We start from the raw sequence: 16,618 nt of genomic DNA, 5'->3' as shown, positions 1-16,618 counted from the left end.
GGCTTAGATAACTCATGTTGCTTAAAATGTTAAAGGTCTTAAAACCATATAACTGATTTGTAATTGTTATGCCTTTGCCCTTAAATAAATGACAAAATTTTGATTTGCAAAATAAAATCTAACATGGACAACCAATCGGTTTTAGCCGGTTTAGTCCCAACCAACTAAAATCCTAAGGAACCGTATTAAGAAAAAATAATTGACTAGGCAGAAATACATGTCCATGGTTTACACATTTACCACGACATGTCAAAACCAGTTAATCCGGCTATTAGGGCCCTAATTAGAGACAACCAAACCCCATAAACCTGATAACACGAAACAAACCAAATCAATAGCGGTTGATCAATCGATCCAGTCCTCGAGTTTTAGTTTTCAATGTGTTCGGTTTCCGTTTCACGCATGTTCGGTTTACACAGTTGTAGTAAAAATAACATCATACGTTAAAATTACGTTATTTTAAAAATGTCATGAAAATTTAATGTATTTTAGACATAATAATTTATAGAGGTAGGGTACTAAAAAGACCCAAATACCCTTAAGTATCACCCGCGTGTCAATAAGAAGTCCTTCATAGGGCACCCGCGGGGCGGGGCATATGAACCACCCGCATAATCATCTGAGAAAGAAACACCCTCACAACATATGCGGAAGCATCCTGGCACCCTCAGAAGTCATCCGCAAGATAGAATACCCGTCCGCGTAAATGACCATGAGGTAATGCCTCGGGACAGCTGTCATTAACCAATAACATTCTAGAAGATCCACCAAGATGCTTTCTTGAGCAATACGTAACATCTCAGCCAATCAGTAAAGGACACCTAGCAAGGCCGTTATAACCGTGCACATGGCCAGGGTTGTCTATGATCCTATCCTATGAAGACACGTGTCCAGGTTGTTATACATGCACATGCAACGTATAAATTGAACCTATTATATAAGGACACGTGTCCAGGTGGTTACGAGAGCATCTTCCAAAGGGACAGCTGGCCCAATCACCTTTCCACACCCTTCGGCTATAAATACCTTCTCAATTATCATGAGGTATTCATTCACTCCCACTGTACTTTCACTATTTACTTAAGTGCATTATCTTCATCAGAATTGTACTTATTCTCACGCCGGAGGGTGGTTAAGGAAAGATACCCCTCTTATCCTTCCCGTAACGAGTACGGTGTCTGTTTTGCAGGTTCACGTCACTGGACTTTGGGAATTGAGTTCATATCGTATTGGCAGTTAACCGTATCTTACCCTGTTGACTCATTGGATCTAAGACCCGTTAAGGGGAGTAGATCCGTGTTTCTTCATTGGCGCCATCCGTATTTTTGTTAGAACAGTAAAAAAAATTTTCCGTTGGTTTTACGATATGAGTCAGTTACCTAAAGGGCCGACGGAGAACCAGGTGCAGTCTTCACGTGATCCCAATCCTGAAACACGTGAAGGAGCAACGTCTGTTTTTGCTCGAATCACGACTCCTATTACACGAACCGATGCCGTAAACCCTGGAGGTTTTACCTTAGGTGGTTTGACTTCTCGGGGACTTTTTACTCAACAAGTAGGTGCTACTCCAGTAGACACAGGGAATGTCGTTACACTAACTACTGACCTGGGGCATGTTACAGCCCCAGGAGGTTCCAATTTGGGAGATCTAGAGCGAATTATGAGAGACGCCCGCCGAACTCACTCAGAGTTAGGCCTAGAAGAAGATTCCGGTGACTCTAATCCAAGAAGAGTTCGTCATCACAGCTCCAGATCCGAAGGACTTTTTTCTCCGGACGAATGGCTTCGTATCCAACAAGATAATTTGAAAGCTGAGTATGAACGTAGGGTGCGGAACGAACGTTTCCATGCTCGTACCCTGACGCATGATCATTCTCCAAGGAGATCTGTTTCTCCTCCCATAAGGGGAAGTCACATTCAATACAGACAGCCATTGGAGCAAAATTTGGGTGAGATCCGGAGGTTACGTCCTCGTCCCCGCATAGATATGCGGGTACCATCTGTTGAGGACGAACTGGACGGACACGATTCAACATATCGTCCTGAGGGAAATTATTACAGCGGGGGATAGCCGACTCCCATCATATGGAGGGGCTAGTTACCCGCGACCAGTTGTCCGTCAGGCGGAATATTACAGTAATGCTGAGCACGATTTTTCTAAACCATACCGTTCAAAATCTTTTGCAGAAAAGTCAAAGTTTATTTCAAGCATCGCGACAACGCCATTTCCGATAAACGCAAAGATTCCAACATCTGTTGGAACGTATAATGGAATGACAGATCCCAACGATCATTAGCTGAGATTTGTGGCAGTTGGAGGAGTCAGTGGTTGGACTCTTCCATATTGGTGCCACATGTTCGCGTTAACATTCACGGGGGCTGCTCGAGAATGGTTTGAAAAGCTACCCGGCGGACAGATTAAAAGTTGGAATGACTTTGTAGCAAAATTTTCTCAGCATTTTAGTCAGCAAAAGAAACATACCCGCGACCCTTCAGAAATATTGGATGTTACAAGGCGAAATAATGAGTCTATCGAAGACTTCATTACTTGTTTTAATAACGAGAGCCTTAACATTGGAGGGGTTAGCGAGGATATGTTGAGAGGAGCATTTCGAAAGAACGTTCATAGTGATGCTTTGATCCGCACTCTCACAGGGAGATACGGAATGCCCAAGTCTTGGGACGAAATCATGAAGGCGGCAAAGTTGTTTGTAAGAACTGAAAAACTTTGGGTTCTAGTAGTCAAAAGCAATTACCAAGGGTTGAGTTCCAAACTCCAAGACCAAATAGACAGGCCAAGGGATCAATCTGGTCAAGACTACAGCCAACTTCGGAACCACCAAAGCAATTCGATGCAAGGTCCTTGATCGGCAATAAGGGCAAACATAATTTTTCAGCTCGATCCTCTAACAGTTGGACCCCATTATCGAAGACTCCCGTAGATATTCTCACCATTGAAAATTTGACGTTCAGAAAACCTCAACCAATACCGAGGAAGTCATTCCTCGATAACAAAAAGCACTGCTCATATCATAATGATATTGGACACAACACAAACGAATGTGTGGCCCTTAGAAATGAAATCAAAGCAGCTGTCAAAAATGACAAACTTGAACATTTGGTCAAAGGTACACGACCAGAAACTGGCAAACCTCCCGCAAGGGATAGCCAGGGCCCAGCCAAAAGGCAAGTGAAAGATTTGAACGTTCACATGATTCAGGGTGGGCATGGGGTTGGAGGAAAAAAAAGGGAATATTTAGATGAAGAGTGGAAAAATGAGCCAATGATTTTTCCCCGAATCCGAGGCGGACCATGTAACAAGAACCCATTGATAATTACTGCTCTTTTCGGCCACTACCGATCGCAATATGTGTTCTTCGACACTGGCAGTACGTCTGACATCATGTACGAACAATGTTTCGAACAGTTAGATGAGGAAGACAAAGAAATATTAAAACCAATTCATGCCCCCGTTTCTGGTTTTGGAGGAGAGATAATGCACCCGCGAGGGGTGATATCGTTTCCTGTAACGCTCAGTGACGGAATTCATTCAAGAATGGAGGAAGTTGAATTTTTGGTCCTACCAGCAACTTCTAAACATGACATCATTCTGGGACGAGAGGCGATTGGTGACTTCAACGCCCACCCATCCACAGCCCACGGTGTAGTAGGAGTCCCAACTCGCACCGGTGTGGCAATAATTCATGTCAATCGGCATTGCTTTGCAACTGAGAGTTCAAGACCCGGAAAGGTCCCAAAGAAAACCATAAGGACTGAGCCGGAAAAATGGGTTTTGAACAAAAAATTCCCTGATCAAACAATCGTGATTAGACCTGCTATCCGTGAGATAGTAAGGACCTTTTTAAAGCAACTGCTGACCAAAAATGTGGACATCTTCGCCTGGCAGCTCGCGGACATGACTGGTGTCCCGCGGAGCATTGCTGAACACAAGCTAAGGGTAAACCCGATGTTTACCCCAATTGTCCAGAAAAAGCGGAAGATTGGCCCAGAACAAACGAAAGCTATGAATGAGCAAGTGCAAGATCTTCTTCACACCGGGATCATCCGGGAAAACAAATACCAGACATGGGTAGCTAATCCATTCATTGTTCCAAAGAGCAACGGAACGTGGCGGATGTGTATTGATTTCAAAGATCTAAACAAAGTTTGCCCAAAGGACTGCTATCCATTGCCAGAAATAGATCTCAAGGTAGACGCTGTGGCCCCGTTTAAGTTCAAATGCTTCCTCGACGCCTATAAGGGCTATCACTAAATTCGCATAGCGGCTGATGATGAGGATAAGATAGCATTTCGCACAGACCAGGGGACATTTTGTTATAAAATGATGCCCTTTGGATTGAAAAACGTGGGTGCCACATATCAACGGTTAATGGATCAAGCTTTCAAAGATCAGATCGGTCGAAACTTGGAAGAGTATATGGACGATTTAGTAATCAAAAGCATCGAAGAAGATCAAATGTTAAGAGATATTGAAGAGACCTTCAAAACATTGAGAAGCGTCAACATGAAGCTGAACCCAGCTAAGTGTTCGTTTGGGATGGAAGAAGGAAAGTTTCTTGGAGTCATAGTAACGGATGCGGGCTTCAAATCCAACCCTGACAAAGTCCAGGCTATAGCCCGTATGCCTTCTCCTTCTTCCCTCAAAGAGGTTCAGACACTTAATGGAAGACTCGTGGCGCTAAACCAATTCTTAGCAAATCATGCGACCGAGTCTTACCCATTCGTGTCAACACTGAGAAATTGCCTCAAAAAGGCACATTTCAAGTGGACCGCAGAGGCTGAACAAGCATTCTTAGAGGTTGAAAAATTTGTCTTAGCACTGGTCTATGCAGCCCGACGGCTCCGCATATACTTTCAAGGACATCCCATAAACGTTTTGACAGGGTACAAGCTCAAGAATGTGTTAAGTAAACCGGAATTGTCTGGACGATTGGCAAAGTGGGCCATCGAGTTGGGTGAACATGCAATCGAATATAAGCCGAGACCAGCAATCAAGGGACAAGTGCTTACAGACTTCGTTATTGAAGTTCCCCAACACAAAGAGAAAGAGTGTTTGATTGAACAACAACTCCAAGCACCTCCAGAACAAGGACAAGTTTGGTCATTGTTCACGGATGGAGCTTCAAGCAGCGAAGGATCTGGTACAGGCCTCAGGCTAGTCAATCTCGAGGGACATGAATTCACATACGCCATAAAGTTAGAATTTAAAAGTACTAATAATGAGACGGAATATGAAGCTTTTCTAGCAGGCCTGCGGATAGCTAAAAAGCTTGGGGTAAAATATTTGGAGGCACGGGTGGATTCCATGTTAATTGCGGGGCAGATAAATGGAACATATGAAGCAAAAAATGATGTTATGGCTTCTTATCTCATGCAAACAAAGGACTTAATCCGCCAGTTCTCTTCCTTCAATATTATTCATATCAGAAGGAGCGAGAACAAATCTGCGGATGCTCTTAGCAAGCTGGCTTCGACAAACTTTGAGCACTTTGCTAAAGATATCCGTGTTGAAGTCCTAGACCACCCGTCCGTTCCACAAAATCAAGTTCTGGTAATTCCGACGGGCGTCGAGTCATGGATGACACCAATCAAGGCTTACTTATCATCCGATACTCTCCCAATAGAGAAAGCCGAGGCCCGGAAGATTAAGCACAAAGCTTTGAATTACCAATTGAATGATGGAGTGTTGTACTGGAGATTGTTTCTAGGACCACTGTTGCGTTTTAATATGAGAAATTCATAAGGGCATTTGTGGCCTACACGCGGGTCCTAGAATGACTGTTGCAAAGATCATGAACGCGGGGTATTACTGGCCCGACATGCATTTGGATGCTGTGCAAGAAATCAGAAAGTGTGATCCTTGCCAACGCCATGCTCCCAACACCCTGCGTCCAAAAAACAAAATGATCCCGGTAACATCCGCCTGGCCGTTCCAGAAATGGGCTATTGATATTATGGGATCATTCTCGGAAGCCCCTGAACGAGTCAAATTCTTGATAGTGGCCATTGATTACTTCACCAAATTGGTGGAAGCCAAACCGGTAGCATCGATAACGGCATCAAGTGTTAAAAAATTCCTTTGGAAATTCATCATTTGTCGGTTTGGTCTTCCGCAGGAACTGGTAAGTGACAATGGGACCCAATTTGCTGATAGCGGACTACAGGAATGGTTGAAAGAACTTCAAGTCATTCAAAATTTCACATCTGTAGCTCATCCGCAAGCAAACGATCAGGTCGAAAGGACCAACCGAACTATCAAAGAAGGGATTAAGGCAAGGTTAGGAACTAAGCGGACGGGCTGGGTGGACGAATTGCCTCATGTACTTTGGGCCATTTGCACCCAAAGGAATTCCAGTAATTCCGAATCACCGTTTAGTTTAACCTATGGCACTGAGGCCATGATCCCAGTTGAAATTGGGATTCCATCCGCAAGAGTTCTGTTGATTGATGATAGTGATCACGAACTCCGGATGATTCTTGATCTACTTGAGGAAAGAAGAGAACTTGCATTGATCCGCGAGCACAATTACAAGCGACAGCTTCAGAAGTACTACAACACGCGGGTCCAAAAATGTGAGTTCGATGCAGGAGACTTTGTCTTCCGCAACAACGAGGCTTCCGACCAGGAGCATCCGTGCAAGCTGTCCCCAACTTGGGAAGGCCCTTATAAGATAAAACAAGTTTTATCTAAGGGTGCTTACAAGTTAGAGAAGATAGATGGGACTGAGGTCCCTCGAACTTGGAATGTGGCACAATTAAAAAAGTGCTACATGTAACAGTTTTGATTGTTTTTTACTTTGGCCTGCGCGCCTAAATAGACTAGCTAAAGTTATGTAATTTCAAGTTTATAATATGGCTTATGCCTGATCTATGGAAACTTTATGTTAGCCTCATGTTATTTTGTAATCTTTTATTGACAAAAACGAAGGACCGGAAAAACACTTATATTATAACTCATAAGACAAAGTGTACCGGAGGAAACAAGCTTCTTATTTATAGATCAAAAGAGATTACAAAGATGATTAAAAGAAAGACACATATACATTTACGGGACGACATCCTCACCTCCCGCGTTATTATCATCCTCTTCGTCTTGATCCTCTTTATCAAGATCAAGAAGATCTTTTAATCGCTCGATAGCATTTTTCTTATCGGCAAGTTCGGATATCTGCTCTGAAATTGAGAACTTCAAATTGTCATAAGTCTTCGTTTTCTCAATAACTATCGCAGCAGTATCCTTGTCGTGAAGAATAAACTCCTCAGGAATTTTGCCTTTGGAGGGGAAGCTATAACCTTCCTGAAAGCCTATTTGGCGGCCAGCCTGCATGGAGGCATTCAGGAGCACAACAACACAATCACCAATATCATCACTATTTCGAACTTGCGTGATAACCTGTTAAGAATAATCAAAACATAAACAATCATGATTGATATGATTATTTCCGACAGAGTGAAAAAGTATATGTACCTCAGGAATTCCTTTCGCTATCAGCCACTGCTTGTCCTCCTTAGCTCGGATATGCTCCATTTTATGGCCGGCGCATTCCAAGGCTTGCTCCCGGTTTTGTAAGGCCCCGTTACCGGTAGCCCTACTTTGGGGTTGGATTTACTCATAAACACAGTTCTTCCAAATCAGAGTTAATTAAAACTTTCGCGGAATAATATAAAACATCAACAGTCATTACAAACATTCATAATCTTGTCTTTAAAACATAACTTAAACATGTCTTTTAGTTCAAAACATAACAAGTAGATCTTCAGATACCAGCTTCTTTATTCTACGGCCATGTGTCCCCGCTCAAGCCAGCTGCCTCATTCTACTCACCTGCGTGCATACTAAAAGTCAGCTATGCTGAGTGAGTTCTAGTTAATCACATAATTTACTTTACATACACATATACGTGCCTGAAGTTACGCATTACATACTTAACATGTCCATCATTCTTTCATATTTATATTCATAACTAATCTCACGTTACAAAAAGCATTTCGCCCTACATACCTCGGATATTATTAGGGTCCGGTACCCTCTATCCTCGGATATTATTAGGGTCCGGTCACCCTTCATCCTCGGATATTATTAGGGTCCGGTACCCTCCATCCTCGGATATTATTAGGGTCCGGTCACCCTTCATCCTCGGATATTATTAGGGTTCGGTACCCTCCATATCATACTTTCTATATACATAATCGTAAAGTTTTGTACGTACATACATCATTCATTCTTCGTCTTGAAACATACATATAACATCAAACCATTACCTGGAAACACATGCAATTCCAAAGATCGTTCATGTACCGACAAGCAATCATTCATACATTTCACATAATACATATATGGCATACATTTATCACTTAGGATAGGTGTATAAACTAATCACATCGAGTATGCACACAGCCCCGAAAACATAACAAGGAATGGAGCTAGAAACTCACCTGAAGTCGGTTACGTTCACCGTTTATAGTTATTCCTTTCTTGAGCTGTGCACGACTAACTGTATAACAATTACACGTATCAAATATCTATCACTACCCACATCGCGTTTCTAGTCTAATCATAACCCTCAATGGACGGGGGTCCGGGGGCAGCGCCCCTGGCAGCGGGGTCTAGGGGCGGCAGCCCCTAGCAGGGTCCAAGGGGCAGAGCCCCTGGCTGGAAAAATTTTATTTCCATTAACTGTCTTAACACTTTTTCCATTAGAATTTTGGATCATTATTTAATTTGCTATTTAAAAGTCCAAGGGCTTCTTTGTAATTAAATCATTCTTTTCAAGTCCAGGGACTGTTCTGTCATTCCATCAAACTTATAGTTCGTTACTTGGTTCTTAAGGAATTGAGTTAACGAACTGATCCATGTAACGAATCAAACCCTTTAACGAACTGGTTATCTAAGCGAACTGGACCTTATAACGAACTGGTCCTTTGACGAATCAGTTCATGTAGCGAATCGGTCCATGCAATGAATTGGACCTTCCAATTCATCATCTCCTTTAACGAATGACTATAACGAATCAATCCATAACAAACAAGTCCATGTAACGAATTTGTCCATCCAATTCGTTATCTTTTTCTAACGAATCAAGGGTAATTGGTTACCCTTTTCCCTTAACGAATTAGTTAACGAATTACCTTTAATTCGTTACATTCCCATTAGCGAACTAGGGTTAGGTCAGAGAATGTCAGAAACATTCTCTGACATTCCCTTCCTCATACACGCCGCCTTTCCGGCGCCGCCGCCGGAAAGCCGCCGGAAAACCGCGAACACGCTGGAAAAACAGTTTTAACTCGTTTTTCACCGTTTTTCGTCCCGTTCGATCCAGATATGAGCTTGGGCAACCCCTAAGCTCATCATAGGTTCGGTTTATACCCGATTCCACCCGGATCTCGTGACTTAAACGGTTTAACGGTGTCGGCTCGTCGTTTTGTGACTATATCTAACGGGTTAAGCTCATACAATATTAAACTATCATTACCTCGGGTTGGTAATCGGTTTCCTTCTTGGTTTCGGCTTAGGCAAGGAGAGAACTAGAGAGAGAGAGCTTAAGTGTGTGTTTTGGTGGTGTATGGAATATGTGTGAAGTGAAATTAAATGGGTATTAATGACTTATATAATTAAAGATCATGGGCTTAAGCCCATGGTCTTTCCTTCTTTCATTCTAGCCCAAGTCCATAACACATATCCAATTAACCCAACACTAGCCCAACTCACATTCTATCTATCTAAACCGATAACGACCCATTATAAAATAGACGAGATTTACTTTATTAATATAACCAAAAGTAGGATGTTACAGGCTTTTGGCGGAAAGGTCGGACAAACGCTTGTCCTTAGCTGCTGAGTCAGCCTGAAGAGTTTTTATCAGCTCGGCCTGTTCATCCAGTTGCCTCTGGAGCATATTATTGGTTTCCTCAGTAGCAAGGCGGTGGGCCTTTTCATCTTCAAAAGCTTGATAGTTCTCTTTAGCCTCAGTCAGAGCTCCGAGAGCTTCTTTCTTGGCTTTAAGCAGTTTCAGCTCCAGGTCATCCCACTCTTCTTTCATCGCCAACCAGTCTCGGGCTATCTCCTGATTGGTAGAGATAGTATTCGCCAGATGATAAGAATTTGAGGTCAACAACTCCTGGAAAATACGACGACGTTGTCGCTCCCTTTCTGCGGGAGGAAGACTTTCCCGTGGATACTCAAAGCACACATCCACGTCGTTCAACGTCGAATTTCGGCGTAAAGACCAGTGCGGATTGTGTGGGCCAGTGTCTTTTTCCGCGGGAGGCGGAGAGGTCTGACCCCATAGTTAAAAGCACTAACGCCGCCCTGATATCTGAATTGATGAATGTTGAAGGATGGAGACATGCGGAGAGCGTCAGGCTCGCCAATTTCCTTCTCTTTAAGAAGAGAAGTATCCGTCAATACGATCGGATCTTGAGCAGTATTTGGCGGCGAAGATGGTGGAGTTGGAAGTTTTGGTGAAGATGAACTCTTCAAACCTGAAGTATCTTCGGAAAAATCTTTCAAGGCTACTGAAAAGATGCCGAGTGATACTTCAGACATGTATTCAGTCCGCAATGATCAGTAAAAATGAAAAGCTTTAGACTTAACCAATGAAATATCCTCAGAATCAAGCTAGTGAAGGCGTGCTCCCAAAGTGGCAGGTTTAGGCTTCTTTGATTTCTTGGACGGACTAGCCTTGGTGGATTGAGCTTTCCGTTTATCGGCTGCCTTAGAAACGCCTACACCAGCGGCCTGAAGTTCACCCCCAGTCGTCTGGTGATCATCCTCATCACCCGCCGCCGAGTCTGCGGTTACTTTTGAACCCAGCTTGCGGGTCAAACCTATAGACGAGGACAGGACGTTTGTAGATTCAGTAGTACTAATAAATGCTCTTTCATCACGGGGTGATGACTCCTCACTAGAAGATAGAAGTACTATCACCCCGCTAGAAGTCATAGCAGTAAGAGGTTGAGGTTTAAGAATTTCCTCACCTTCGGCGATTATCTTCTCACCTTTCGCGAACATTGCTTCGGACACCACAGGTTCCGCGTGAAGGGTAGAAAACAAAAAGTTATGCCGAGTGCGTTCAAGGAAAGGTAATTCGTGCACAATAATGGGCCGACGCACCATCATACCTCCTACCTTGTCCAAAAGAGCGAAAAGGATAGAACCTTCACCTGCAATTGAAAAAATGTCAGGAGAATGAAAAAAGAGTCCGCAAAGATACAATAAAGACTTACTCTTGTCAGAATTTTCAAAATATGGTTCTAAGGTAGGGAATGGCCATAAGAGGCTCATCTTCGCATGCACCATCGTTCCCTCGTGAATCGCCTGCTATGGCGTGGGCGTCTTGGTCAGCGTAGTATACCACGGAAAGTTAATCTTGGTGGTTGCAGTGACGGAGGGGGAGGAGTCGTTAGCCTTGCGGCGACTCATCGTAAACGGGATGACGTCCTCCCGAACCCAGAAAAACTTGGGTTTCCATTCATGAAGGCTCCTATACCACTCAGTACCAACAGGGACCTTCTTGATGGAAGACCAACCAAACCACCCATCACGGTACGACAGTTTGTAAAATACGGCGAACCGAGCAACGGTAGGCTCGATAACTTGAGCCTGGCAACATAACTCAAATGCCGAACTCGAAGCATCCCTAAAGGATGAATCTGAGATAGATGAAGGCCGTAAGAAACTAAGATGTCCCTCATAAATTTCGTTATGGCAACCGGAAGTTACCCGTCGTGAAAAAATCTGTATATACAACCATTTTTCCCGCCGGAGGGTTAGTGGCAATAGAACCGTCCGCCGGACATTCGGGATCCCATTCTGGTGCTAAACCATAGACGTTAACGACGTGATCATAGTCCTTCTCTTTTATATGCACAACAACTTCATGAATCGTTGGAGTATTTTTCTTCTCAGCAGCCATGAGATAAACGTATATAAGAAGTTTTTCAAAATTATGGAAGTCTCTGATTTGTGGTTAGTGAAAGAGAAAATGGGTGAGCGATAAGAACGAATGGATGGCCACAAGAGACTTATTTATAATCATCACAATAAATGCGACCATCTGGCTGACAGAAGAAAGAGAAAATGTGGGCCGTTGGATGATTGACACGTCAGGTGGGAGATTCGAAAAAGTGTATACAGGCTGTCAAGGGGCGTCATACACGTCTCATCAGTTGCCACTTTAAATCCCTCTCTCCGCCACGTCATCGGTATCATCCAACTTGCATAACATTCAACATTCAAAAATATCTTGCAAAGATATCACTTCAAGAACAAGTGTAATGATAACAAGGCAAAAAGTCATTTCCATTAATAAATAGAAGATGGTTACAAAATATGGAAAAATATTTACAAGCCTTAAACTCTAAACCTATTCTATGGGTTGGAGGCAGGCATATTTTCTGGAACTTTTGGAGAAGCGTCCTCGGACGAGTCGTCCTCAGACTCATCATCCAAATAGATCCGCAGTTGCTTCACGCCATCATTAGCGGAGGCAAACTCCGGAAGCATATTCTGTTGCGGAAAGACCAGAGTGTCATACTCCTGGCCCGCATGTCATATTCTTGTTTTGCATCAAGGCCGTGAAGCGGGTGATTCTCGAAATATTGACCGGATTGAGCATACGCCACCCATTCATTAAAGCCCTTCAAGCGGCCAACTTAATAAGAAGCGGTCATTAAGTTTACAAAACAGTCAGTTAGTTCTATGCTTCCCTTAATATGGCGGATGACCTGACGAGAGAATACAAGAAGTATATTTGCATGGTAAACATAAAGTATATAAATAAATAACTTATGAGGGAAACTCACAAAGTCAAGCCCTCGGTTGAGAAACCATTGTCGGTCCTGCTCAGCACGCTTCGCCCTACCCCGAAGTTCTTGTAATTCATTGTTTACTTCAGTGGAGCGAGTCTCTGCTTCCGAACGAGACTGCAGTAAGGAGTCATAAGCAGACTGCATTTCAGTGGCAGTCTTGTCTTCAAGTTTAGATTGCTCCTTCTGCACCTTCAGTTCAGCCTCAAGCTCCTGAATCCGGTTACCTTGGAGGGTCACTTAATTTTCCAAGACTCAGTTTGCTTCTTGGGCCCGAACCAAGTCATCTTTTTTCTTTTGGGTCTCAACCCGGGCAGCTTCAAGAACGGCGTTTTGCCGTTCACATGCTTCTTTCCAATTGCGGGCGACAACAGCATTCCGATCTTGTTCACCCCTAAGGGCGATCTCCGCATCGGCTTGTTTCCACTTGGCGGTGTTGGCCGCCACGCAATGATCCTCAGCTTCTTTCTTTGCAGCCTCGACGGCTCGAGAAGCTTCACCCAGTATCCCGCCCATGGTATGCCATTCACGTAAGATTTCCTGACTACAAGCCAAGCTGTTAGCCAAGGAAACAGATAAGTTAGTGTGAAGGTCGTGGCGGGAACGGTCACACTGGTGCACCATTTCTGCAGGCGGCACACAGTGTTTGACAAAGCTCATACAGGTCTCGGGGTTAGAAAACCGAGACGCATTGACAATATCCCAAGGAGGGACAATCAGATCAACGAACGCTACATACGGCCGCCGAGAGAGGGAGCGAGATCCGAGTCCAACGAACGCTAGTCGGGATTAGATCGTTATTACACGAGCTATATACAAGATTGAGAGTTCATAACCAAGTTAAACGAGATCCAAACGAGCATTTAAGGTATGTCTTTTACCTTAAAGTTTACGTTTTTAGTAACGTTTAACCTTGAAACTTAGAACGAGATTAGATCGGGTGTAAATAGAACGTAAAGCTGTAAACCTGAAACCAAAACGAAACTAATGAACCCATAATCATGTGCGGCTCGATTAAAAGAGAAACTTAAACTAGTATTGAATGTTTTAACTTAAAGGTCCAACCTTTACGCGTTTTCGGGTCGAATCTTGTTCAAAAATGGCCATGGGGATGTTCGCGAGACTGATTAACATCATCATTAAGGGTTACGGGTTGAACATGGGTGTTAATGAAGTTAAAATCAAAACCCGCCGCTACTGTTGATAACTTCGCCTATCTATATGTTCGCCCGAGGATAAGTTCGCACACATGTAAGTTCGCCAAGCTATGAACTTCGCTAGTATAAGTTCGCCCAGCTGTGAACTTCGCTAGTTATAAGTTCGCCAAGCTGTGAACTTCGCCTAATATGTTCGCTTAAGTTAAGTTCGCTTAAATGCTTAAGTTCGCTTAACTGTTTAAGTTCGCTTAAATGTATAAGTTCGCTTAACTGTTTAAGTTCGCTTAGCGACCAAGTAAAAGGAAACTAATACTAGACCGTTAGATTAGATTAGATGAGTATTGATACGTGTAACCTATATACAGTTAGCAGAGCACAGTTAAAGAGAGGAATCACGATAAACGGAGAAAGGAACCGAATTCAGGTGAGTTTCTAGCCCCATTTCCTTGTTATGTTTTCGGGGATGTGTGCATACTCGATGTGATAGTTAATACACTTACCTTAAATGGTAAGTGTATGCCATGTATGATTTATGTGATAGATATTATGTTATGATTGTGAATGAAAGCTTGTCGATACGTGAACGATCTTCGGATATTGCACGTATTGACAAGGGAGGTATGTATATGAAAGATGAATGTGTATGATATAAATATATGAACGATACATGAGTATGTAAAAATGATTAAAGAAAGTATATGTATGAGTATGTAAAGATAGTATGGACGAAGAAGAAGAAGAAAGAGGGATCAGACCCTAATAATATCTGAGATAGAGAAGACATGATCAGACCCGTAATAATATCTGAGATAGAGAAGTAAAAAGGGATCAGACCCTAATAATATCTGAGATAGACAAAGGAAAGAGGGATCAGACCCTAATAATATCTGAGATAGAAAAGGAAGGGATCAGACCCTAATAATATCTGAGATAGAATGGACAGTAAATATAAAGTATAAAAGTAATAAAGTATGTACGTATGTATGAAATAAAAGTAAATTAGTAGAGTAATTATTATGTATCTTCGGATGCATGATTGAAGGTAAGTGAATGTATTGTATGATGTATGATTAACTAGAACTCACTCAGCATAGCTAACTTTTAGTATGCACGCAGGTGAGTAGGATGCGACAGCTGGCGTGAGCTGCACCCATGGCAGAAGAATAAAAGCCTGGCATCTGAAGACCTTTTATGTTTTATAAGTTATGTTTTAATTTCGAAAGACAAGAAGAATGTTTTAAGACATGTTTATGATTTGATATGTAATGTTTTATGAAAGTTTTATATTCTGCGTAAAGTTTTTAATTAACTCTGATTTTAGAACTGCGTTTATGAGTAAATCCAATACCAAAGTAGGGCTACCTGTAACGAGGCCTTACAAGTTGGTATCAGAGCAAATTTTGAGAGATTTAAGCATCCTACATGCTTAGACTCGAACAGAGAATGGGATTTAAGTAAGAAAAGAAAGAAGATGCCAGTCCAAGAATGCCATGTGTCGCTCAAGAAAGCTCAGCAAAGGTAAGATATATGATTAAATGATGTATGTTAAATGATAAAGAAAGGATATGTGAACGATAGGGATAGGATTAATTGATTATTTTGATTGACTAACTGTTTAAGTAGAATCAGCACAAATGGACTCATAAAAGGAAGTGTATAGGACACGGAAAGTAACGTGATCAGCTAATCACAGTTGACCACTGTTATTACCTGTTAGCCTTACTATCCTTGTACTAAATAGTTCCTTGAGTGATGATGTTTGTGTTTTCCCTTTTAGAATACGATGGCTGGAGCTGGAGACATTGCTGGAGCTGGAAGTCGCACTGGACGATGCGGCAGGCCTCGTCGTGTCCAGCAACCTTCGGTTGAGACAGCTTCCAACACTGGAGATGAGGGGAGTGCAGCTGGAGGAGATCCGGTCAACAACGAAGGGGTTCGACTGGATCCCGCAATTCAAGCAGCTATTGTTCAAGCTATAGCCACTGCTGTGAAGAATATTACTCCAGGAGGGCTGCTGGAAGTCGGGAAAGGACTGCTGGAGGGGCAGGGGGTGATGGTGTGAGAAATAAAGAAGAAGAGAGGGAGGCCTCGAGTGGAGTTAGGTCTGTGAAAACCGGAGACAGGAAGAGAGGCAGAGGAGGGTGCAACTATAAGTCCTTCAAGGGATGTGACCCGCTGAAGCTGACTGGTTTGGGTGATGCCATCGCCACTCTTCAGTGGGTAACCGCCATTGTGACATCTGACCCGATCCGACCCGACCCAGGTACCCGTTTCCCTTACCCGATCTCTTTCTTTTATGATTTAATATTTATTTATACTTATACTTTATTTTTAATAATAATAATATATTTTCCTTCCCGCCTCTATCTCTCTCTTTCTTTCCGCCGTCCCGTCCCTCTCCTCTCTTTCCGCCTTCTTTTCCCTCTTGTCGCCGTCCCGCCCTTACGCCTTGTTTCCCTCTTTTTCTTCTAACTCTGTGCTTGTCCTTTGTTCCTTCCCGCCTAAGGTTGTCTGCGCAGCTCCACGCGCCAGACCCCTTACAAGGAATCCTGCGTGAAGACCACCTGTTTCAGCGATACGCGAGACGAACTCTTCTCGCAGCGCGCTAAGAATTGTAATTCTTCTCGCAGCGC

General features: G+C 43.0%; 2 protein-coding genes across 2 annotated transcripts; both read left to right on the top strand.

Annotated features, from left to right (window-relative positions):
- Positions 1-4,345: 4,345 nt before the first annotated feature.
- Positions 4,346-5,764, top strand: LOC143550648 (uncharacterized). The gene has a single exon (XM_077041262.1). It carries the CDS (start codon positions 4,346-4,348, stop codon positions 5,762-5,764), a length of 1,419 nt encoding a protein of 472 aa, XP_076897377.1.
- Positions 5,765-5,795: 31 nt separating this feature from the next.
- Positions 5,796-6,797, top strand: LOC143550647 (uncharacterized). The gene is made up of 2 exons (XM_077041261.1): positions 5,796-6,143; positions 6,417-6,797. Exons 1-2 carry the CDS (start codon positions 5,796-5,798, stop codon positions 6,795-6,797), a joined length of 729 nt encoding a protein of 242 aa, XP_076897376.1.
- The last annotated feature ends 9,821 nt before the right edge of the window (positions 6,798-16,618 follow it).

Source organism: Bidens hawaiensis, unplaced genomic scaffold (genome assembly GCF_021521415.1).
Source record: "Bidens hawaiensis isolate Kalapana, Puna unplaced genomic scaffold, B.hawaiensis_p1.1 tig00016121_1, whole genome shotgun sequence".
NCBI classification, from domain to species: Eukaryota; Viridiplantae; Streptophyta; class Magnoliopsida; order Asterales; family Asteraceae; genus Bidens; species Bidens hawaiensis.
This window is presented reverse-complemented; position numbering and strand designations above follow the sequence as displayed.